Consider the following 24,416-nt stretch of genomic DNA (forward strand, 5'->3'; position numbering starts at 1 on the left):
AAGGGATGCCGCCCTAGGAAATCTACAAATTTTTCTGCAGTATCTAGACGCGATTTTCTTAGACCCTGCGCATGAAATAACCACAGCTAGGCAGCTGTTGAGAATGAGACAAGGAAAAGACACTGTGGGAGTTTATTGGTCCAACTTTAGTTTGCTGGTGCAGAAATTAAAATGGGATCTGAATTCCCCAACAGTTGCAGCCCTTTTAGGGAAGGACTGAACAATGAGATTTTAGACCAATTGGCCCAAATGCCAGAACCTAGTTCCTTGGACTCTCTGGTCCGAACGTGCCTGCAATTGAACCTACACATGGAACGCAGGGCTAGTGAAAAGAAGGAACAATGGAGACCACGGTGGCAGAAAAACAATATTATCGAAAGTACAGAAAGCAGAATGGGCAACGTGCCAAGACGAGAGCGGCCAGAGCCCATGGAATTAGGAGCAGCCAGACCCCTCCCAGTTACTACCTCTTCCATGGTAAGAGGAAATGCAGGGAGAGGAAGAGACACAAGACGTTGCTTTGTCTGTGGAAAACCAGGGCATCTGGCACGACAATGTTGCATTCGTAAAGGATTGTCTATCTGGAGCAGACATGGGAGAAGACAATTGCCTGAAGGAACTGTATCAGGGAAACGAAGGTCCCCGGCTGGAAATGGGAGCTTGCAGCCGGGTGGAGGAGCAATAGAAAGCTCTCACGTGGAACCACCTATTCTAGGACTAACGGTGAAGGTGCAACTACAACTACCCAATGGACACAGGGTCCAGGTAGAGGCGCTGTTAGACTCAGGAGCGTCAGCAGATTTCATAGACCAGAAATTGGTACAGGAACACAAAATCACTTTGTTACCTTTGAATTTCCCACTGCGAGTGAAAACAATTGACGGCAGACCGCTACTTTCAGGAGATTAGTGACTTACGAGACTCCACCAATGAGAATGGATATGGGTAATCACTCAGAGACCAGGGCATTTCATGTGACCAAACTACCTGGGCACCCGATGGTGCTGGGCATGAGTTGGCTCAATTGTCATAATCCGGTGATTGCCTGGCATCAAAGGTCTTTGGTTTTTGGTTCGATATATTGTATGACACATTGTTTGGAGCAAAAGGGAAAAATCTCGGTGGAAGTAATGGGAACAGAGGTAGCAGGGAAGTTGATGGGGAATGAAAGTGAGATTCCATCACAATATATTGCTTATCGGGGTGTTTTTTGTGAAAAAGAAGCGGATAAACTTCCACCACATAGGCCCTATGATTGCAAGATAGATCTAGTCATAGAATCATAGAATCATAGAATCATAGAGTTGGAAGAGACCACAAGGGCCATCGAGTCCAACCCCCTGCCAAGCAGGAAACACCATCAGAGCACTCCTGACATATGGTTGTCAAGCCTCTGCTTAAAGACCTCCAAAGAAGGAGACTCCACCACACTCAAAGGAGACTCCACCACACTCCCTGTGGTGGGGCACAGTAGTCCCTGGGGCACAGTTGCCACCAAGCAAGATATATGCCATGTCAGAAGTAGAATCTGCAGCATTGAGGGAGTTCCTGCAGAAGAATTTGCAGAGAGGTTTTATTAGAGAATCCACGGCCTCTGGGGGTGCTCCCGTCTTTTTTGTCAAAAAGAAAGGGGAGGAAGGGGCACCGAGATTAGTATGTGACTTCAGAATCCTTAGCAGCCAAATGAAGCCTCGCGTGTGCCCACTGCCACGTATAGATGACCTCTTAGAGAGAGTAAGGTCAGCCAAAGTCTTTACCAAGCTTGATCTACAAGGAGCATATAATCTGATAAGGGTCAGAGAAGGGGATGAGTGGAAAACCAGTTTTTGTACTAAGTATGATGCATTTGAATTCTTGGTAATGCCTTTTGGCTTGCAAAATGGCTCAGGGGTATTTCAAACCTTCATCAATCACGTCTTAGCAGGTATACTGGATCAGTTCTGTGTCTCCTATTTAGATGACCTCTTAATATATAGTGAAAGTATGGAGGAACATGTAAAACATGTCACGCAGGTGTTAGAGAGATTGAGGACCAACAGGTTATATGTGAAGTTAGAAAAGTGTAAGTTCCACACACAAAAGGTGGAGTTCCTGGGATATTGCATTTCCCACGAAGGGGTGCACATGGACCCCAGTAAAGTTCAGGCAGTGGTGGAATGGGAGGCACCTAAAACTAAGAAAGATCTACAGAGGTTTTTAGGATTTGCTAATTTCTATCGTAAATTCATAGGTAATTGCTCCAAAATCACAATGCCAAAATCACAATGATTGTCTAAGAGGCAAGGGGCCATTCAGATGGTCTGAGGAAGCACAGAAGGCCTTTGATAAATTAAAGGTGGTGTTTGCTTCAGAAAAACAGCTTATGCACTTAGATCCCAGTAAACGTATAAAGGTAGAAACTGACGCCTCTGATAGGGCTATTGGGGCCATTCTGCTGCAACAGGACAAGGGAGGGGACTGGAGACCCTGTGCATTCTACTCTTGAAAATTAAATCAATCAGAACAAAACTACACCATATTTGATAAGGAACTTTTAGCTGTGCATGCTGCCTTGAAAGTGTGGAGACATTTTTTGGAAGGGGCGTCACATCAGGTGGTGGTACAAACAGATCATAAGAATTTAGAGTATTGGAATCGTAGAATCATAGAATCATAGAGTTGGAAGAGACCACAAGGGCCATCGAGTCCAACCCCCTGCCAAGCAGGAAACACCATCAGAGCACTCCTGACATATGGTTGTCAAGCCTCTGCTTAAAGACCTCCAAAGAAGGAGACTCCACCACACTCTTTGGCAGCAAGCTCCACTGTCGAACAGCTCTTACTGTCAGGAGAACTGCTAGACAGCTAAACCAAAGGCAAATTAGGTTGGCAGAATTTTTTGCTGGGTTTAATTTTAGGATTGAGTACATACCTGGGCATCAAAATGTTCGTGCAGACGCGCTATCGCGCAAACCTGAGTATATGGAAGGGGAAGCACCTCCCAAGTTGCGAGAAATGCTGAGATCGGATCAGTGGGGGTGTGCAGCCGTAGTAGTGGACGGCAGGGAATTCCAGCGATTGACAGTAACAGATGAGTTTGCACAAAAGAAAATGGAGGAACTGAGAAAAGGTAGAGGGGAAGAGAAAGGTTTCAAGGAAAAAGGTGGATTGTTGTACAGGAGAGGGGTGCTGTATGTACCTGCAGGTGAACTAAGAGGTAAAGTGTTGAGGCAACATCATGATAACCCGACTGCAGGACATTTTGGTAGAGAAAAAACCCTGTATCAGATCACACAGCAGTTCTGGTGGCCAAAGTTGAGGGAGGAGGTAACGCAATATGTAAGAGGTTGTGAAGTATGTCAACGAGCCAAGGCACCCAGAGCAGCTCCCGCAGGGTTGTTGCAACCTATGCCAACGCCGGGAAGGCCTTGGGATGTGGTGTCTATGGATTTTATAACGGATCTACCGTCATCGCATAGGCAAACAGTGATCTTTGTGGTGGTTGACATGCTAACCAAGATGGCACGTTTCATACCATGTGCCAAAATTCCAACCGCACAGGAAACTGCAAAGATGTTTTTAGATAATATTTTTAGGTTGCATGGTATGCCATCACAAATCATTTCAGATAGAGGGGCCCAATTTACATCACAATTTTGGAGGAGGTTAATGCAGTTACTAGATGTGGAGCTAAGCTTCACGTCAGCGAGACACCCGCAAACCAATGGGGAAGCTGAAAGAACGAATGCAACACTACAACAATATCTGAGGTGTTATGCTGGTTATCAGCAGAGAGGGTGGTTAGAGAAATTGAGTCTAGCAGAGTTTGCGTATAATAATGCAATGCATGTGTCTACGGGCAGAGTCCCTTTTGTGGCAAACTATGGCTTGCACCCAAGGGCATTCCCAGGTCAAGAGGGGCAGTTAGCAGTACCAGCAGCAGAACAAATGATAGAGGAGTTGAGGTGCCTTCATGAGGTACTGAAAGAGGATTTGGAAGAAGCTAAAGAGGCTTACAAGAGAGCTGCAGACAGGCACCGGCGAGTTGGGGAAGAAATCCAAGTAGGGAGCTGGGTATGGCTATCTAGCTCCCTAAAGTGAAAGTGGTAAGATCACTTGCCAATTACTTGATAGACCTGACGGAGCCCAATTTGAGAAGAGCGTTTACCATGGCCCGTTTCCATACTATACCCACGGCCTTCCTGCAGGGGATTTACTCTATGACCCCTATTACTCAGCGTCTATGTCCATGCACAATGAATGAAGTAGAGGACTTCATACATTTCTTTTTCTACTGCCCTATTTATGAGCTACTAAGAACTAAGCTCCTCCTCTTGATCCCGTCCACCATCACATCTAAGGAAGACTGTTTGAAATCGCTTCTTGTGGACGCAAATCCCCAAGTTACACGTGGGGTGGCAATCTTTATAGTGCAGGCCTTGAAACTCAGGGCTACTCTGATGGGGTAGTGTGTCCTAGACCTGGACCTGTCTTAATTCTTTTATTACCTTTTTAACCTAATGTCCCGAGCCTATTTTGGGGCCATTATATGCTTTATATACATTCGCAGTAATATCGCTTTGAATTTTGTTTGGTTGTTTGTCTCTAGCATTTTTATTTTTTATTTTTTATTTTATTTTATTTTATTTTATTTTATTTTTTTATCCTGCTATGGCTGTATGCTAATGCAATAAAGGTTTGATTGATTGATTGATGGCTATCTAGCAAGGGACTACCAATACGAGGGAGATGTAAAAAGCTAGAACCAAGGAGATTGGGACCTTTCCAAGTAAAGGCTCAAATTAACGCAGTCGCTTTCAAACTTCATTTGCCTGAAAATATGAGAATACACCATGTATTTCATAGATCTTTATTGTCAGTGTTTGTACCAGTGCATAAGTATCAAATTTCAAGGGAACCACCTCCTTTTCCCACCATGATGGGGGAAGAGGAGACCGAAGTGGAAGAGATATTAGACTCGAGAATAAGTAGGAGGAAATTACAGTATTTGGTTGCATGGAAAGGGTTAGATGAGTCTGAGAACTCATGGGAACCAGCAGAAAAAAATAATGTTCCAGAATTGCAGAGAGAATTTCATAGAAAATATCCCCACAAGCCAAAACCCCATAACTGGCATCTTCAAGAAATTTTTGAAGAGACAGATAGCGAGGAAGAGGAGTTCATAGGGTTCGGTCCTTCAGAAACAGAGGAGAGCGAGGAGGAGGAAGGGGGACTTAGGGGAGGGGGTGATGTCAGGGAAGAGTTAGAAGTTTCCAGTTTCTCAGAGGGAGAAAGCATTCCCCCAGGGGGGACGGAGAGCAGTGAATCTAATAGAAGGGAGCAAGAGGAACCACAGGGAGGGACCGGCTGTTCCCAGGAAAGGCAAGGGTTCAGTTCTAGCTCAGATTGGGAGGAGGGGAGATACAGGCCAGCTCTAGCCAGGAGGGAAGGAAAAAGAGCTGGAAAGCGAAGGGAAGGGCGCCTTCGCCATTTTGAGAGTGGCTGGTCACGGAGAAGCAGAGCTCAGAAGGTAGCTGAAAGAAGTGACTCGGAGGAAGAATAGTTAAGAACCGTTTATAAGATTGTTTTGTTAATACGCAATAACAAGTTTTATAAAAGAACAAGAAGCGTTTGTGTGGTGATCTGAAGAGGACAACGACCAGGCCTGACAGGAATTGAGTTTGGTTTTGGTTCTGGTGTATTTGTTGTGCAATAGGGAATAAATAAGAAAATATGAAAAGATACTCTTTTATAAGAACATACGAAATAGGCTTATATTGGGATCTGGATATTGCCTCCTCTCCTCTTCCCCAACCTGGTGTTCTCCAGATGTTGCTGGACTGCAACTCCCATCAGCCCCAGCAGCATGGCTGGTGGTGAGGGTTTCTTCCTTCCTTCCAAAGGTAAACAACAGCAGCCTTTTGGGCAAAATGGCAAGCTAATAGAAGTCATAAATAAATATATAAGGTGGTGGTTGCCACCTTCAGTTTTTAAAAAATAAGTATTAGAATCTTTTTTTTTTTTAAAAAAAAAACCTCCTGGCTGATTAAGCACATGTCCTTCATGGAATTATGCTACATTTGATCCCTTTCTTCTTCTCAACGAGAACAGAAGAAATCCAGGCACATCAACACATCCTTAAATGCAGAAATAGAATCTCACCTGTTGCTGTGCGAGTCACGATTAAGGATTTATTGGGAATGATTCAGCCATAGCTGTCAAATGGGTGTTTATTAGAGGGGGTAATATATGTGTATGTAGAGCAACCTTTGCCAACGTAGTCCCTTCCAGATGATGTGGACTACAACTCCTATCAGCCAGCGCTGTCATGCTTGACTGGAGCTGATGGGGGTTGCGTAGTCCAAAACATCTGGAGGGTGTCCTGTTGGTGAGGGCTGATTCAAGCTGACAGTCTTCACACTGGGAAGTCAGCTGATTCTGTCCAGGCTGGAACTGCAGGCCAGAGTGTTTCTTCCTCCCCTTTCTTCCACGGTAGGGCTGTAGCCCAGGGGACAGAGCCGCCGCCTTGTTGCAGGTTCAGTCCCTGGCAGCATCTCCAGGTACGACTGGGAAAGTCCCCTGCCATTGCTGCCAGTCAGTAGACAGCATTGAGCAAGATGGATTGACCAAGGGTCTGACTCAGTACACGACAGCTTTTAGAGACATTGCAGCAAAGGAGACGAACAGAGCTGTTGAGAGTGGCTGCTGAAAGTCCTGGTTTGGGACCCCTTACCCAGTGACTTACATTTATTTATTTCATAAAAATTGTATGTCATTTAATTAGATTACTGCAATGCGTTATACATAGGGCTGCCTCGGAAACTTCAGCTGGTGCAGAATTCAGCAGCCAGATTGCTCACCAGAGCAAGACAGTTTGAGCATATTACACCAATCCTGGTCTGACTGCACTGGCTACCAGTTAGTTTCTGGGCCCAATTCAAAGTGCTGATTTTAACCTATAAAGCCTTAAATGACTCAGGACCGCAATACCTCAAGGACTGCCTCTTCCTATATGAACCTACTCGAACCCTGAGATCAGCTTCTGAGGCCCTCCTTCGTGTGCCCCCTCCTCAAGAGGTTCAGAGGGTGGCAACACGAGAATGGGCCTTCTCTGCAGTGGCTCCCTGTCTGTGGAAAGCTCTTTCCAGGGAAGTTCGCCCAGCGCCTTCATTAATACACCTTTAGGCACCAAGCAGAAACATTCCTTTTTAACTAGGCCTTTTGTTGATCTGATTTACATACTATGCCCTTTTTTTGGGGGGGGGCGGAGATTGGGTTGTTTTTATTTTTATCATGTATTTTGTGGTTTTATATCTTGATTTTATTCTGTGCACTGAGAGCCCCAGGTATAGGGTGGTATAATAATAATAATAATAATAATAATAATAATACATTTAAAACTCTCAAAACTCTCAAAGCAGGTTACAAAAAGAATAAACAATAAAATTATTAGTAAGAACAATTAAAAAAATTTAAAAAATTAAAACCAGCAATAAACTAAAAACATATCTGCACCCTCTATATCTGGACAGGCTTGTGTAAACAAACATTTTTTATTGTTGTTGTTGTTTAGTCGTATAGTTGTGTCCGACTCTTCGTGACCCCATGGACCAGAGCACGCCAGGCATTCCTGTCTTCCACTGCCTCCCACAGTTTGGTCAAACTCATGCTGGTAGCTTCGAGAATACTATCCAACCATCTCGTCCTCTGTCGTCCCCTTCTCCTTGTGCCCTCCATCTTTCCCAGCATCAGGGTCTTTTCCAGGGAGTCTTCTCTTCTCACGAGGTGGCCAAAGTATTGGAGCCTCAGCTTCACGATCTGTCCTTCCAGTGAGCACTCAGGGCTGATTTCCTTCAGAATGGATAGGTTTGATCTTCTTGCAGTCCATGGGACTCTCAAGAGTCTCCTCCAGCACCATAATTCAAAAGCATCAATTCTTCAGCGATCAGCCTTCTTGATGGTCCAGCTTTCACTTCCATACATCACTACTGGGAAAAACATAGCTTTTACTATACGGAACTTTGTTGGCAAGGTGATGTCTCAGAGTGATAGGTTTATTTCATCTTGCTCAATATGGAAATGCGACAGGCTTACACAGCCCTGTGGGAGGCTAACCAAGGAGCAGTGTATCATGCAGAGATCCATCAAAAGCCCTCCTCTGGAAGCAGGCCCCCGGTTCATCTGGGAGCCTGGCATGATTGAATGCCCTGCTCTGTGTAGAGATGCAACAGAACTGCCGGCCTTCAGGTGGAGTGGGAGGAGATGGGGCCAAGCACTGCCCACACAAGGGACGCAGCAGACTGCCCTCCTTGGTTGAAGGAGCGTTGGGGGCTCACAGAAGCCCCTCATTTAATTTCTGGGGGCACACAGATTGGGAATTGCCTTCATGCCCTGTTGGTAGGCTTCCCAGGGGCAGTGGCTGCTGGAGACAGGATGCTGGGCTGGGTGGACCCATGGCTCCTCTGAGGCTCTTGGCCCTTATGCTGAGGATCACACCAAGGGGCTCTGGTGCCACCACATCCTGAATATGGGGCAACCACAATCAACCAGCATCTACACGCAACCCAGAGCTGCCTGTTAATGAGGCTTAAGCAGCTGTTCCATTCCCCCGCAAATCCTTTCCTGGTGTCAATGCTGCTGCAGGCCTGATGTAAATGCAGAAGTCTCTTTTCCATGGAAACTGATTAGAGGAATTAACGGATGGAGCTGAGTCAGTTAGGGTAAGAGGCTTGATTGCAGCTTGTGAACCCCTGGCCTGCTTTCCAGCACCAGGAAGGCTGCTCTGGCTTTTCCCAAAATAGCCCAGGGTCTGAGAGGCAGGGAAGGAAGAGAGCGCCTGGTGCTGGCCGTAGCAGCCCTGCTTGGACTGTGTACTGGTCACCTGGGAAGAGAAATCTTAGGAGAGCTGCCCTTTTCTGGAAGAGCATTGTAAAAAGGGGAGAGTGGCATGCATTTGGCAACGTAGCTAGAATGTGGCACTAATCTGATTTGAAAGACAAGGTTTCTCAAGCTGTGATACCTGCATTGGGCTAGATGACCCTTTGGGTTCATTCCAACTATGATTTTACGATCAAGCTCTTTGCCGCTCTATCAGCCGCACAAAGAATGGCTTTCGCTGCCTCCAGATGTAGGCAAAGTGGCCTGGAGTGTTGAACTTAGGACATTGCCTTACACTGAGTTATTCCATCTCTACACTGACCGGCAGCAGCTCTCCAGCATTGCAGGCAGGAGTGTCATTGAATCATAGAATCCTAGAGTTGGAAGAGACCACAAGGGCCATCGAGTCCAACCCCCTGCCAAGCAGGAAACACCATCAGAGTGTCTCCCAGCCCTACCATTGGGGGTTGATCCTGGTACCTCCTGCATGCAAGGCAGATGCTCTGCCGCTGAGCTCAACCTTGCTGTTGTTGGGTTTTGGGCAGATTCTCCAGTTATTCAGTCGTCTGGCAGTGGGAAAGCCAAGAGAAGAGCCATCAAAGGAGGTATCGAGGAGCTCAAAGGCTCAGTGTGCTGAATCACCACATTTGTGTCTTGCAGATTAAAGAATATGAAAAACTGGACTCGGAGGAGGATCGTCTCAGCAGGAGCCGGCAGATCTACGACACCTATATAATGAAAGAGCTGCTCTCCTGCTCACATGTATGTAAGCACATCCTCCCGGGATTAGTTAAAAGCCAGGACTTAAAACCAGACAGAGATGTCTTAACGTGGAGGCCTAGCTAGGGACTGGAATGCAGCACTTCTTTAAACGCAGTGAGGGACAGGGACCCTTTAAAAGCCACTTAAAGCAGTGCTTTTGTTAAAAGGATTGGAAGCCAGGAAGAAACGTCTCGTTGATTTGTTACTGTGGACTTCTTACACAGAAGTCGTGGCTTCCTCTGCTTCAGCTGTAATGCCTCTTTTGAGTGCTATAGACCAAATTTCTTCTTCCGCCCATGAAAATATTTAGCATAAGCTGGTGAGGACAGCAAACAGCTGTTTGTCTATTTATCTATATGAGAAACAGTAGTATATACGTATTTTAATTAATAAATGAAAGCACTTTGCTGGCTCCCCCCCCCCCCGCCTCAAACCATCTTTAGCCCATTAAAAATAATTATCCCTCCCTTCTTTGTATTTCTTACTGGATTGTTATTTTAACTTCATAATAAAGTCTTGGGGGGGAAATTAATTTAAAAAATCCTTTCCCCCCTCCCACAGCCTTTTTCGAAGCCAACAGTTGATCACGTGCAAACTCATCTTGCCAAGAAGCAGGTCCCACCAACCCTTTTTCAGGTGATTCTGGAATCCTTGTTGTTGTTATTATTATTTCCTTTTATATACTGCTTACTACCTGAAAGATCTTGAAGCAGTTTACAATGGGCAGATATGTGTCTTCACTGTGTCTCAATTCTCCAAAGGAACACAGATCCTGGGTGAGTGCCTGGAACCCCCTGGAACCTTGCTACCGCTTGGCAGAGAGCAGGAGTGGCACCCAATGTTTGTAACACTGATGTCAAAAGTGGGATCTGTGTTTCCTGGAGAGAAGGCCTAGGAGCAACATGCGCCTGAAGTCAAAATGGAGGGAGGAATAGCAGTACTCCTTCAGCAAAATGAAGCTGATGGAGGAGTGCCAAAGCCAGCAGTTTGCTGAAGGGAGGGCCTCTCCCCAAGATATAAAACACCTGATAGACCCAGGGGGGAAGGAGAGGGGGCGGGGGGTGGGTCCCCCCAGGTGCCATCATGGAGGGGGGTGACAAATTATCAAGGAACAATTACTGCCCTACAATTACTGGTTCATAAAAAACTTTTTTTTAAAAAAATGCCTGCTCCAAAGGCATCTTACTACACTAGGGATTATATAGCTAAATATGAAATTTCATGCATATCAGTTAATATCTTGACCCTCCTCCACGAAAATAGCTGTTTACTTGACCGTTTTCCTATGTCGTGAAGGCTGAAATTTCAACAAAGCACATGCCTTTGCTAGACTCTTTTCAGGCACCTGCTAAAGGCATTCTTTTTTAGGCAAGCATACCTAGATCCTTAGGAAGTTGAAGTAATTTAAATCTTAATATTTTAGCTTTTGTATGTTTTAAAGTAGGATTGATAATTTTTCTTGATTTTACTGCTGTGATTTTTTTGTTTTTTGTTTTGGTAAACCACTTTGCAGGTTTTTTAAAAATAAATTTTATTAAATAAATAAACAATAAATATAAATAAAATAACACAAGCCAAAACACAATCCATCCTGTAGATTTAAGTATCTGTCCATAGTCGCCTACTTGTTATCAGAGGCTCAGAATCCACATTCCTTTCTAAGAAAATATGAAATAACGTAAAGCCATTTTTGCAGGCAAAAAAAACAAACAACAATTTGGGGAGGGGGTGACAAGAAATTTTCTGCACCGGGTACCACCTGACCTTCCCACGCCTCTGGATAGACCAACAGCTGCAGGTGGTGAGGGCTGATGTGGAAGCCCAGTTACAAGGTGCTGATCAGAGGATAGAGGGTAGTGGAAGAAAAAGGTACTGCATTGGCTGGAGCTGAGGAGACGCTGCTGAACTCCTCCCAGGGTGCCAAAAGAAATTGCCCTGGAGGAAGGCTGGCTGGCAGAGCTGCTTCTAGTTGACCCTGGAAACCTGCTGAGGATGAGGAAGAAAGGAAAAAGAAAATGGAGCCAGAGAGCATGATACCACATGCGAAGAGAGTGAGATGCTATGGGAGTCTGGGAGTGCCCTGGAGTCCTACTGCCAAGCACCCAAGAGGAAAGGTTGGCTGGAGAGATCCAGAATGTGGATGGGCAATTGAAAGGCTTGGACTGTGGAAAGTTGCAGTCTGTAGCTGGATGCAATGGAGCTAAGGATGAGCTGGCTGGAGTGGGAGAGCAGTTGGCTCCCACTGAGTTGGAAGTTGTGCCCGAGGAAGTGGGAGAGGAGCCAGCACCTGTAAGGAAGGCAACTTCCAGTGCACTCAGAGAGAAGCCAGAGGAGCAGCAGACGGCTGCTGGATTGGTGTATTTGGGGGTGGAAGGAGAAGCAGATGACTCCTGCTGAATCTGTGATGGAAGATGAAAAGTGAGCTGGCAGAGTTTTCCTTCATGGAGAACATGCAAGGAAAACTTCAGGAGGAGGTGTGTCTGCATGGCCAGAAGGGCAAGAGAAATGTGAAGCTTGTGTACCTGCTGGATTTGGTGAGGTTTCGAACACCAGTGATTTGGCCCTTGGGTGACTCAAGTGTCCTTGACAGGTGGGGAAAGGCCTCAATGCTACAAGTGGGGAAGGAAGCCACTGGGGAAGTTACTTGTTTTTGTTTAGCCCCAGGAGTAAGCAAAGGGGGGGGGGGTGAGTTCTGGCCACCCATGTGGGTGGGCCAGGCCTGGAGATTCTGAAGAAAGTGCTCCAGATAAAGTATGGTGGCAAGATTTTGATTTTGAATATGGGTCAGTAGATGGGGTGGAATGGGCCCCAGGGAAGAGATCCCCCATGTGCCAGAGAGGGAGCAGCTGGGATCTTGGGATTGCGTTTGAAGCAGTTACAGAAATGGTTATGGGACTTGGGTGTGAATTTGGAGGCCCTGACCCGCAACCCAGAAGGAATTGGGTTGACTGAGAACTGTGTTTACTCAAGAGTAAGAATTCTTTAGAAAACCCAGGCAGGCTATTACAACAAGTGGGTTTTTCTTGGGACCCTGAACTAATTTATGAGGGGACTCTGCCTGCAAGTTCAGCACTGGTTTTGAAATGCTGTGATGTGTTTGGGTGGGGTGGGGGGCTAATAATTGTTTTGTTTACTTTTTCCATGCCTGTAATGATGAAAACTGTTAGAATCATAGAATCATAGAGTTGGAAGAGACCACAAGGGCCATCGAGTCCAACCCCCTGCCAAGCAGGAAACACCATCAGAGCACTCCTGACATATGGTTGTCAAGCCTCAGCTTAAAGACCTCCAAAGAAGGAGACTCCACCACACTCCTTGGCAGCAAATTCCACTGTCGAACAGCTCTTACTGTCAGGAAGTTCTTCCTAATGTTTAGGTGGAATCTTCTTTCTTGTAGTTTGGAACCATTGCTCCGTGTCCGCTTCTCTGGAGCAGCAGAAAACAACCTTTCTCCCTCCTCTATGTGACATCCTTTTATATATTTGAACATGGCTATCATATCACCCCTTAACCTCCTCTTCTCCAGACTAAACATGCCCAGCTCCCTTAGCCTTTCTTCATAAGGCATCGTTTCCAGGCCTTTGACCATTTTGGTTGCCCTCCTCTGGACACGTTCCAGTTTGTCAGTGTCCTTCTTGAACTGTGGTGCCCAGAACTGGACACAGTACTCCAGGTGAGGTCTGACCAGAGCAGAATACAGTGGCACTATTACTTCCCTTGATCTAGATGCAATACTCCTATTGATGCAGCCCAGAATTGCATTGGCTTTAGCTGCCGCGTCACACTGTTGGCTCATGTCAAGTTTGTGGTCAACCAAGACTCCTAGATCCTTTTCACATGTACTGCTCTCAAGCCAGGTGTCACCCATCTTGTATTTGTGCCTCTCATTTTTTTTGCCCAAGTGCAATACTTTACATTTCTCCCTGTTAAAATTCATCTTGTTTGTTTTGGCCCAGTTCTCTAATCTGTCAAGGTCGTTTTGAAGTGTGATCCTGTCCTCTGGAGTGTTAGCCACCCCTCCCAGTTTGGTGTCATCTGCAAATTTGATCAGGATGCCCTTGAGTCCATCATCCAAGTCGTTGATAAAGATGTTGAATAAGACCGGGCCCAAGACAGAACCCTGTGGCACCCCACTAGTCACTCTTCTCCAGGATGAAGAGGAACCATTGATGAGCACCTTTTGGGTTCGGTCAGTCAGCCAGTTACAAATCCACTGAGTGGTAGCATAGTCAAGTCCGCATTTTACCAGCTTCTTTACAAGAATATCATGGGGCACCTTGTTAACAATGTTTAGGAATTATTTGCATGAGTAATGATAATAGTGATAAAGGAGGGCCTTTGGGTGAGACATCTGAGGCTGACATCCATACTGAGGCTGACATCCTGGCTTAAACATTGGAGATTTATTGGAAATTTATCACCTTGACTGTCAAGTGTGGGTTACTGAGAAGCTGCATTGGGATGCAGAATGGTGGCCAAAATGTACCCCAAGAGGAAAGAGAAGGCCTGAAGGATTCGAGGGAAACTGGAGGTCACTTGGAGATGAACTGTTACTGTGTTTTAAAATGTGTCGCTGTGCTATCATCTGTTTTGATGTATTGCTCTGAATGCTGTCAGTAACTGTTGTTTGTTCTGCACAGTTGTGGAAAGCTGCCCCTTTTGCTAAAAGGGGTGGTAGTTGTCAGGGAAGAGTTAGAAGTTTCCCGTTTCTCAGAGGGAGAAAGCATTCCCCAAAGGGGGAAGGAGAGCAGTGAATCTAATAGAAGGGAGCAAGAGGAACAAGAGGGAGGGACCGGCTGTTCCCAGGAAAGGCAAGGGTTCAGTTCTAGCTCAGATTGGGAGGAGGGGAGATACAGGCCACCTCTAGCCAGGAGGGAAGGAAAAAGAGCTGGAAAGCGAAGGGAAGGGCGCCTCCGCCATTTTGAGGGTGGCTGGTCATGGAGAAGCAGAGCTCAGAAGGGATCTGAAATAAGTGACTCTGAGGAAGAATAGTTAAGAACCGTTTATAAGATTGTTTTGTTAATACGCAATAAAAAGTTTTATAAAAGAACAAGAAGCGTTTGTGTGGTGATCTGAAGAGGACAACGACCAGGCCTGACAGTAGTATTGTGGGGGAGCAGGGGCCCTAAACCCTAGAAATTAATAAATGATAGTATTTTGATTAGTTGGAGTATTGGAGGGAAGATTGAAGGCTAGTGGAAAAGCACAGGCTAAGCTTTCTCTCCAAACCAGGGCCTCACCTGGGATAGCGGACTAACATGACATGTTAGTGTGGGTTCGAAATGACAGGAAAATGGAGTCTTTGGAGCAAGATGTGCTGGGAAGAAGAAGAGACAGAAAAAAACTGGTATCCCTCTTGGGCAGGCAGACTGAAGGCTGGCTGGGAGAGATGCCTTTGATTCCAGTGCTGCACGGCTGTATGGGACAATCCCTGCTTGAAATGACCATGCTGTAAGATCTAGATTCCCTCTGTGCAGATTGAAGGTGTAAATATGTGAATAAACCATATTTCTTAAAGGTGCAACATTCTCCACCATGTCTCAATTCTCCAAAGGAACACAGACCTTGGATGAGTGCCTGGAGCCCCGTGAACCACCTCCTGTATTTTGATTTGAGTAAGGCTTTTGACAGTGTCCCCCATGATATTCTTGCAAGGAAGCTGGTAAAATGTGGGTTGAACGAGGTAACTGTTAGGTGGATTTGTAGCTGGTTGACTGACTGAATCCAAAGAGTACTCATTAATGGTTCCTCAGCATCCTGGAAGCAAGGGATAAGTGGGGTGCTGCAGAATTGAAGGATTGCTTATCCAATTTGCAGGTGACACCCAACAGGGAGGGGGAGCAATTGCCGCAGAAGGCAGAATCAGAATTCACAATCACCTTAACAGATTGGAAAACTGGGTGCAAGCTTACAAAATGAATTATATGCTTTTCATTAGCTTTTTATTACAACACAAACAGACTTTTTAATTAAAAAAATACAGATACAGATACAAAACAAATAATAAACGTACATCCATATTTTAATTCTTATTCTTTTCTAATGGACTTCCTTCGTCCTTAGCACAGGTCTAATTTCATATTTGGTAAACTGTTTCTTTCCCATTTCCTTTTCCCTAGTTTTCTCTATATTTTATTCTTTTACACCATATTTTGTTTTGCAAAAATTACTCAAAGCAAGTCCAGGTATTGATTTTAGGACACTGCTTTGTTAGATCATCTCTATATATTCCCCATTCATTTTGGAATTTTTGTTTAGATTGTGCCCTAATTGAATTCGTCATTTTGGCCAATTCAAGGTAATCAAATAATTTATCTTGCCACTCTTTTTTTATTGGTACTATCTTTTTCCAATTTTTTGCAATTAAGATTCTCACTGCCAATGTTGCATACAGGAATATTCTATTGCAAAGTTGGAGTCTAATATGCCCAGCAGAAAAGCTTCTGGGTTTTTTTTAATAAAGGTTTGTTTAAATATTTTCTTCAGCTCTTCATATACCATATCCCAGAAGCTCTTAATTTTATTATAGGTCCACAGCCTCCTCTCTGCTTGGTTACACCTCCAACACATTTTGGCTTTTGTTTTATACATTTTGAATATTTTGCTTGGTGTTATGTACCATCTATAAAACATCTTTAGAAAATTTTCCTTTATGGCATCGCAAGCCGTAAATCTCCAATTCTCATTCCATAATTTTTCCCATGATGATAATTGAATAGGTTTACCTATATCCATTGCCATTTAATCATTACTTCCTTTACTTGCTCATCTTTAACCTTCCATTCTAATAAAATTCCATATATTCTAGAGATTACTTTTTTCTTATTTTGTAATAATTCTTTATCTAATATTGGGACTTCTTTTGCAAAACCTTTTTAGTTATCTACAGTATTTTGAACACCTCATTTAATTGATGATATTGAATCCACCCTGTCAGGTGATGTTTTATTTCCGCATATTTTTTCAGCTTCAATTTGTTATTTTCTTCTTCTAACAAATCCTTATATGTAACCCATTTTGGTTCCGTATTCTTCCTTTTCACTGCTATCACCTCCAATGGTGAGAGCCACCAGCGTGTTTTGGGTTCTGAAAGATCTTTATTTTTTTTCCACGCTCTGTATAGTGATTTTCTTACAATATGCATAAGAAATCCTCTGTGGACTTTCACCTCATGTCCTAAATATGCATTCCACCCATAAAGGTAAAGGTAAAGGGACCCCTGACCATTAGGTCCAGTTGTGGCCGACTCTGGGGTTGCGGCGCTCATCTCGTTTTATTGGCCGAGGGAGCCGGCGTACAGCTTCCGGGTCATGTGGCCAGCATGACTAAGCCGCTTCTGGCGAACCAGAGCAGCGCATGGAAACGCCTTTTACCTTCCCGCCGGAAGGTAAACCTTTACCTATTTATCTACTTGCACTTTGATGTGCTTTCGAACTGCTAGGTTGGCAGGAGCAGGGACCGAGCAACAGGAGCTCACCCCGTTACGGGGATTCGAACCGCCAACCTTCTGATCGGCAAGTCCTAGGCTCTGTGGTTTAACCCACGGTGCCACCCATATCGGTTATCAAATCCTTCTAAATCCAATGTCTGCAGTCTGTAATACAAGCCATACATTTAGCCAATTTAGACAGACCAAATCATAATACAAATTCAAATCAGGTAATGCCAATCCACCTCTATTTTTACTATCCATTAATAATTTGTGTTTGATTCTTGGTTTTTTATACTGCCAAATGAATCTTGATAAATCTTTTTGCCATAGTTTAAAACAACCTATCCCTCCAATTACTGGTATCATTTGAAATAAGAACATCATTTTGGGAAGCATGTTCATTTTTACTACTGATACCACTGAATGATAATTTTAACCTATTCCAAATATCCAGATCCTTTTTAATTTCTTTCCAAATTTCCAAATTATTATCATTAAATAGATTAGTATTTTTGTTTGTCAACCAAATTCCCAGATATTTAGCCTTATTTACTATCTTTAGTCCTGAAATTGTTTGTAATTCTTCTTTCTCTTGTATAGACATATTCTTTGCTAACTTCATCTTCTTTGGTGATCACTCGTAGCCGAGTAAGATTGTCTTCCATAAACACGGTTTTAACAATGAGTCCGGAGATGACTGTGGAGGCCAATTCTGGATCCACATGTGATTCCACAGTGGGGAGATTGGTTTCCGGGCAGGAGTTGATCACGGTGTGGATTTGCCAAGCATGCCTTCCTCTTAGCATGTTTCTCTCTTGCATCCTGAGTTCGAGTGTCTTCAAAGCCCAAGACCACTTTGATAAAGGCTGTTCTCCAACTGGAGTGCTCGTAGGCCAGTGTTTCCCAGTTGTCAGTGTTTATACAGCATTTTTTTAGATTTGCCTTGAGACAGTCTTTAAACCTCTTTTGTTGACCACCAGCATTACACTTTCCATTTTTAAGTTCGGAATAAAGTAGTTGCTTTGGAAGATGATCATCAGGCATCCGCACAACATGACCAGTCCAACGAAGCTGATGTTGAAGAATCATTGCTTCAACACTGGTGATCTTTGCTTCTTCCAGTACACTGATATTAGTTCGCCTTTCCAAATTCGAGGATTCTTTCTATTAATTTTGGTACACTTTCCTCCGTGTTTTCGGTAGTTAGTATCAGGTCATCCGCAGAAGTCTTTATCTTATGTGACCCCCCCCCCCCACTGTTATACTTTTACATCTTGGTCTTTTCTTATAGCGATCGCTAGCAATTCTAGCACCATGATGAACAATAAGGGTGAAGGGGGCATCCTTCTCTGCTCCCCTGACTTATCTTAAATTCCTCTGTTATTTTGTTGTTCAATATCAGCTTTGCTCTCTGATCTATATATTGCCTAAATGCCCCTGTTGTAATTTCCCCCGAATCCCATAGCTTCTATTCTCCCCCCACCCACCCAATAAAAATCCAGGAGATGTTGTCAAAAGCCTTTTCGGCATCTACCGGCATCAGAATTGCTTTTTGGTCAGTTCTGGCTTCCAAATATTCTAAAATATCTATTATATTGCTCATATTATTGTACATATGCCTGCCTGGTAGAAAGCCAGCTTGATCCTTGTGTATAATTTCATTAAGTACTCTTTGTAATCTATTAGCCAGTATGTCAGTAAATATTTTGTAATCGTTATTTAATAATGATATAGGTTATAATTTTTGGTTGACGTTGGAACCGTTCCTTGTTTGGGTATCAAAGTGATGAAGGCTTCTTCCCATGATTTTGATATTTCCCCTTTTTAAAAAATTCCATTCATGACTGCTTTCATTGGTTCTGACAGTATATCTTCTAATTTCTTATAATATGCTGCAGATAAACTGTCTGTGCCTGGAGATTTCCCTGTCTTTGCTTTTGAAATTGATTGTTGCACCTCCATCATAGTTATTGGCAGATTTAATTGGTTGATTTTGTTCACTTGTTATAATTCTGTGCTAAATATTTTTTCATCTCTTCTCTTCTGCTTGATATAACTTCTAATAATATTTCTTCGGGTTCTTCTGTTATCTTCCCTTCTTGTATTAATTTCTCTATTATTCTCTCTTTTTGTTTTTTCTTTATTTGCCATGCAAGCAGTCTACCTGGCTTGTTAGCAAATTAACAAAAAAAGTCTTAATATTTTTATCTTTTGTTCTATTTATGAAATTTATGAAATTGAATTTTCTTCTCCTCCTGCGATGAGGCTACATTTTAATATTTTAATGTTCCATTATTTTAAGGTTGTATTTTATTTTTGTTTTTAAGTTGTAATCATTCTTCTTGTTTTTATTATTGTTTGTAAGCCGCTCTGAGCCCGGCCTTGGCTGGGGAGGGCGGGGTATAAATAAAAAATTATTATTATTATTATTATTATTAAATCAAAATCATGGAGAGCTGCATCTGTAATATCTTAATATTTTGTTTTGCTATTTCCTTCTTTGGATTTTTAACCAATTCATTTTCATTTTCTCTTACCTCCTTCAAGAGTTTCTCCATTTTCTGTTATCTCTCTCTTTGGATTATATTTTGTTGGATGAAGAAGCCTTGAATTACTGCCTCGCTTGCATCCCATCGCATATTTATATCAGTTCCCTGATTTAGATTGTTCTCAAAATATTCTTTTAGGGTCACCCTTGCCTTTCCCACTATTTTCTCATCATTTAGTAAATTTTCATTGATTCTCCGTCTTCTTATTTTTCTTCCTTCTTTTATTTTAACGTAATTGAATTATGATCTGATATTGTTTTTGAATGAATTTCCACTTTCCTAATCTTTAATCTCTTGATACCCAAATGGCATCGATTCTCCTCAATAATTATTTATTATTATTTTTTACAATAGAGAGGGGCAGCGAAGTCTTTATGCATCAACTACGCGATGCTAAAATTAACAGGGCAATCCGCAATGCTATTTGGTGTATTGGTGGTCACTCCATCAAACACATGGACATTAAGGCTGACAGTCCAGATTTGTTCCTTCCTGATGGCATGCATTTGACCTCGACAGGGAACGACCTGTTGTTGTGGGACATGAGGCAGGGTCTTGAAGGCTGGATTGTGGACATTTGTTAGGTTTTTTCAGCTGTAGGGATCTTGTGGCGAGACCGCAATTTCACGGTTTTAGGCCTTGGGTAGAATCCTTTAGTCCATCAACAGAATGGGAGGGTAGCGTAACACACCCCTCATGCAATGGTTTTAACAGGGCCTCTTTAGAGGGGTTTGTGAGGTGAGTCACTGACCATCAGCGCTTGGTGTATGATCAAACTCCCAGAACAGAAAGGGGGACAAGCTGCGTAAACGCACATTTTACAGTGTCCCCCTAAATTCCTGTCTGTCCCTGCTTTGCCTCAGACCCCAACTGGGGGCTGAGAGGGATACATGCCCAATGCCTAAGCCAAGGTTTTCCTACATCTGAAATTAATAAAGTTGTGGCCTTTTTTATTTTTTTAAAATAATATTTATTAAGAATTTAAAGATTACAAAAAAGAAAGAAAATTAAAACAAATCAATATAATACAATACAAAGACAAAAACAAAAACACTACGTAAAACATTAAATTAACAAAACAAAACAAAAACAATTAAAAACACTTCCAATATTTTTAATCTTAGCTTTCATTCACTTGTTTCATTGACTTCCTCACGCCTCCCTTTTTGTATTCCACTTCAATTAACTGTTTCAGCAATTCTTTTCCATCTTCCTCTGTTTTCTGTCCTGTAATTAATCTTAACATATTCTAACCTTGTTTTTTCCCCTTTAATACATTAACAATCTATCTGTACCTAGTTCCTTATAACATTTCTGCCAAAGCCATATAACTTCATTCCACCATTTTTCTAAAGCTCATTAATTTTACAATATTTCTGTAAATAATCTTTAAATTTTTTCCAATCTTCTTCCACCGACTCTTCTCCCTGGTCTCGGATTCTGCCAGTCATTTCCGCCAATTCCATATAGTCCATCAGCTTCATCTGCCATTCTTCCCGGGTGGGTAAATCTTGTGTCTTCCAGTACTTCACGATGAGTATTCTTGCTGCTGTTGTTGCATACATAAAGAAAGTTCTGTCCTTCTTTAGCACCAATTGGCCGACCATGCCCAGGAGAAAGGCCTCTGGTTTCTCCAGAAAGGTATATTTAAATACCTTTTTCATTTCATTATAAATCATCTCCCAGAATGTCTTAATCCTTGGGCATGTCCACCAAAGGTGAAAGAATGTACCTTTAGTCTCATTACATTTCCAACATTTATTTTCGGGCAAATGGTAAATTTTTGCAAGCTTGACTGGTGTCATGTACCACCTATAAATCATTTTCATTAAGTTCTCTCTTAGGGCATTACATGCCGTAAATTTCATACCTGTGGTCCATAACTGTTCCCAGTCAGCCATCATAATGTTATGTCCAACATCTTGTGCCCATTTAATCATAGCAGATTTCACCGTTTCATCCTGAGTGTTCCATTTCAACAGCAAGTTATACATTCTTGACAAATTCTTAATTTTAGGATCTAACAATTCTGTTTCCAATTTTGATTTTTCCTCCTGGAAGCCAACTTTTTTGTCCAAATTATATGCCTCCATTATTTGGTAATAATGGAGCCAATCTTGCACTTTATTTTTTAATTTTTCAAAACTCTGCAGTTTTTTTTTTTTTAAAAATAATATTTATTAAAATTTTAAAGGTTACAGAAAGAAAAAGTAAAAATACCACATTAAACAAAAAACAAAACAACACATCACAATATAAAAAAACAAAAAAATTAAATCCATTAAGCAAAAACAAAAACACAAAGAAAAATATATCAAACCTCCTCATTACTTATCTTTCATTAGCTTATTTCCTTGACCTCCTCACACCTCCCTTTTTTGTATTCTAGGTCAATTATCCATTTCAGCAAATCCTTTCCCTCTTTTAAAATTTTAATCCTGTAAATTATCTTAATATAATGTAACTTTACTTTTCCTCCTTTCACCAATTAACAGTCAATTATTCCCAAATCCTTTATATCATTTCTGCTAAAATCATATAATATTATTCCAACATCCTTCTAACAGTTGTTAATTTTACAATGTTTCTGTAAATAGTCTTTAAATTTCTTCCAATCTTCCTCCCTGGTCTCGGATTCTGCCAGTCATTTCTGCCAGTTCCATGGAAATGGAAATGGAAAACTCTGCAGTTTTACTCTGTCTCCATCTTGTTCCAAAATTTCCCAATATTTCGGCCATTTGGCCTCCATATTGAGTTTTTTCTGTGCCTTCGCTTCCATTGGTGACAACCATCTTGGGGTTTTATTTTCTAACAAGTCCTTATATCTTATCCAAACATTAAACAGTGCTTTTCTAACAATATGGTTTTTAAACTCTTTATGTGCTTTTACCTTGTCATACCACAAATATGCATGCCAACCAAATACATTGTTAAAACCTTCTAAATCCAGCACACCAGTGTTTTCAATGTCACTACATTGTTCACGATTAATTTTGCCTTTTGTTCTGAATAAATTGCACCTATACCATTTTCAAAGCCTTGACCTACCCCCATCCCCTGTAAATTCTTCATAAAATTCCAAGAAATATTATCGAAGGCTTTTTCCGCGTCCACAAATATCAAGACTGCCTTGGTATTGGTATTCACTTGTAATTTTTCTAGAATATTAATTATATTCCTCATGTTGTCAGACAAATGTCTGCCCGGGAGAAAGCCAGCTTGATCTTTATGAATTTCTTCTACTAGCACCTTTTTTAATCTTTTAGCCAAAATATCTGCAAAAAATTTATTATCCACATTAAGCAACGATATGGGGCGGTAATTCTTAATCTGTGTCTTTTCAGTCTCTGTTTTCGGTATAAGTGTAATATAAGCTTCCTTCCACGACTCTGGTGCCCTTTTCCCTTCCAATATTTCATTACAGACTTGCTTCAATGGTTGTATTAGCCATTCTTTCAAAGATCTATAATATCTTGAAGTCAAACCATCCGGTCCTGGAGATTTACCCAATTGCATGTTCTGTATGGCCCCTTCCACTTCCTGGTCCGTTATTTTATAATTCAACATTAACTTATTTTCCTGAGATATTTTCTGTAGACCATTTGTTTTCAAAAATCGATCAATATCCATTTCTTTCTGCTTCTTCTGTGTATAGAGTTGTTTAAAATACCTCTGGAAGCACTTCCTGATCTCCACTGGGTTCTGTATATTTTTTCCTTCCACTTCCAAATTCGTAATAGTATTAAGTTTTGTCTTTTTTTCATTTGCCAGGCCAACAATTTCCCACACTTATTTGCCGATTCAAATGTCTTTTGTCTCATCTGTTTAATCTTCCATTCTATCTCTTGATTCATCAATTTCATATATTGTACTTGATATAACTTTATCTCTTTCAGGATCTCCTGTGATTTTGGTTTTGCTCTCACTTTCTTCTCTCCTTCCTTTATTTTCTCCAGGATTTTATCCTTTTTCTCAATTTGTGTTTTCTTCTTAATTGCATTCTGTTGTATCAAAAATCCTCTCATAACCGCTTTACTTGCGTCCCAGATTACTCTTTTTTCCACTGTAGTGTTCATATTTATCTCAAAATAGTCTCTCAAGGTTTTTTGGGCCTTCTTGGTCACTTCTTCATTCCTAAACAAAGTATCATTCATCCTCCATCTAAAGGAACCAATTGGCGTCAATTTCATCTCCATCTTCACCGGATTATGGTCAGAACAAGTTTTGGGGCATATCTCCACCTTGCTAGTTTTCGGAACCAGACCTCTAGTTATCCAAATTTGGTCAATTCTTGTCCATGTCATTTTAGCTTCAGAGAAAAAAGTTCCCTCTTCCCAAAGGATTGTTCATTCTCCAAATATCAACTAAATCCATATTTTCAGTCATGTCAAAAAAAGTTTTTGGTAGTCTACCATCTTTGGTGACTACCTGTCTCTGTGCCTTATCCATATTTGTAGACACCATTCCATTCATGTCTCCCATCAAAATCATATTGTAATCCATATAGTCCATTAGAGTCTCATGTAACTTCTTAAAAAATTCCGATTTTCCTTCATTTGGTGCATAGATACCTACTATCAAAAATTTCTCTCCTTGTGATTGAATTTCAATTGCAACAAATCTTCCTTGTTCATCTTTAAACATAAATTTCGGTAATAGGCTCTCCTTTGCATAAAGTACTACTCCTCTTTTTTTAACTTTATCCGATGAAATAAATTCATGGCCCAATCTTTTATTGCTCAATATCTTCCTGTGTAGCCTTATCACATGTGTTTCTTGTAGACAAATCAAGTCCAAATGTTCTTTTTTCAATAAAT

At 42.0% G+C, this 24,416-nt stretch overlaps 2 protein-coding genes across 5 annotated transcripts in view; both read left to right on the forward strand.

The window, feature by feature from the left end:
• The window catches only part of KIAA1671, a 337,213-nt gene that overhangs the window by 236,240 nt on the left and 76,557 nt on the right, over positions 1-24,416 (forward strand). The gene's annotated exons all lie outside the window — the stretch shown is intronic.
• The window catches only part of GRK3 (G protein-coupled receptor kinase 3), a 150,050-nt gene that overhangs the window by 45,020 nt on the left and 80,614 nt on the right, over positions 1-24,416 (forward strand). For all 4 annotated transcript variants that reach the window (XM_081836525.1, XM_081836526.1, XM_081836528.1 and 1 more), the window contains exons 4-5: positions 9,517-9,618; positions 10,180-10,254. In XM_081836525.1, the coding sequence (XP_081692651.1) occupies positions 9,517-9,618; positions 10,180-10,254 (177 nt within the window). The remainder of the gene's footprint in view (positions 1-9,516; positions 9,619-10,179; positions 10,255-24,416) is intronic.

The sequence above is a fragment of the Podarcis erhardii genome (genome assembly GCF_964252035.2).
Source record: "Podarcis erhardii genome assembly, chromosome: 13".
Classification (NCBI taxonomy): Eukaryota; Metazoa; Chordata; class Lepidosauria; order Squamata; family Lacertidae; genus Podarcis; species Podarcis erhardii.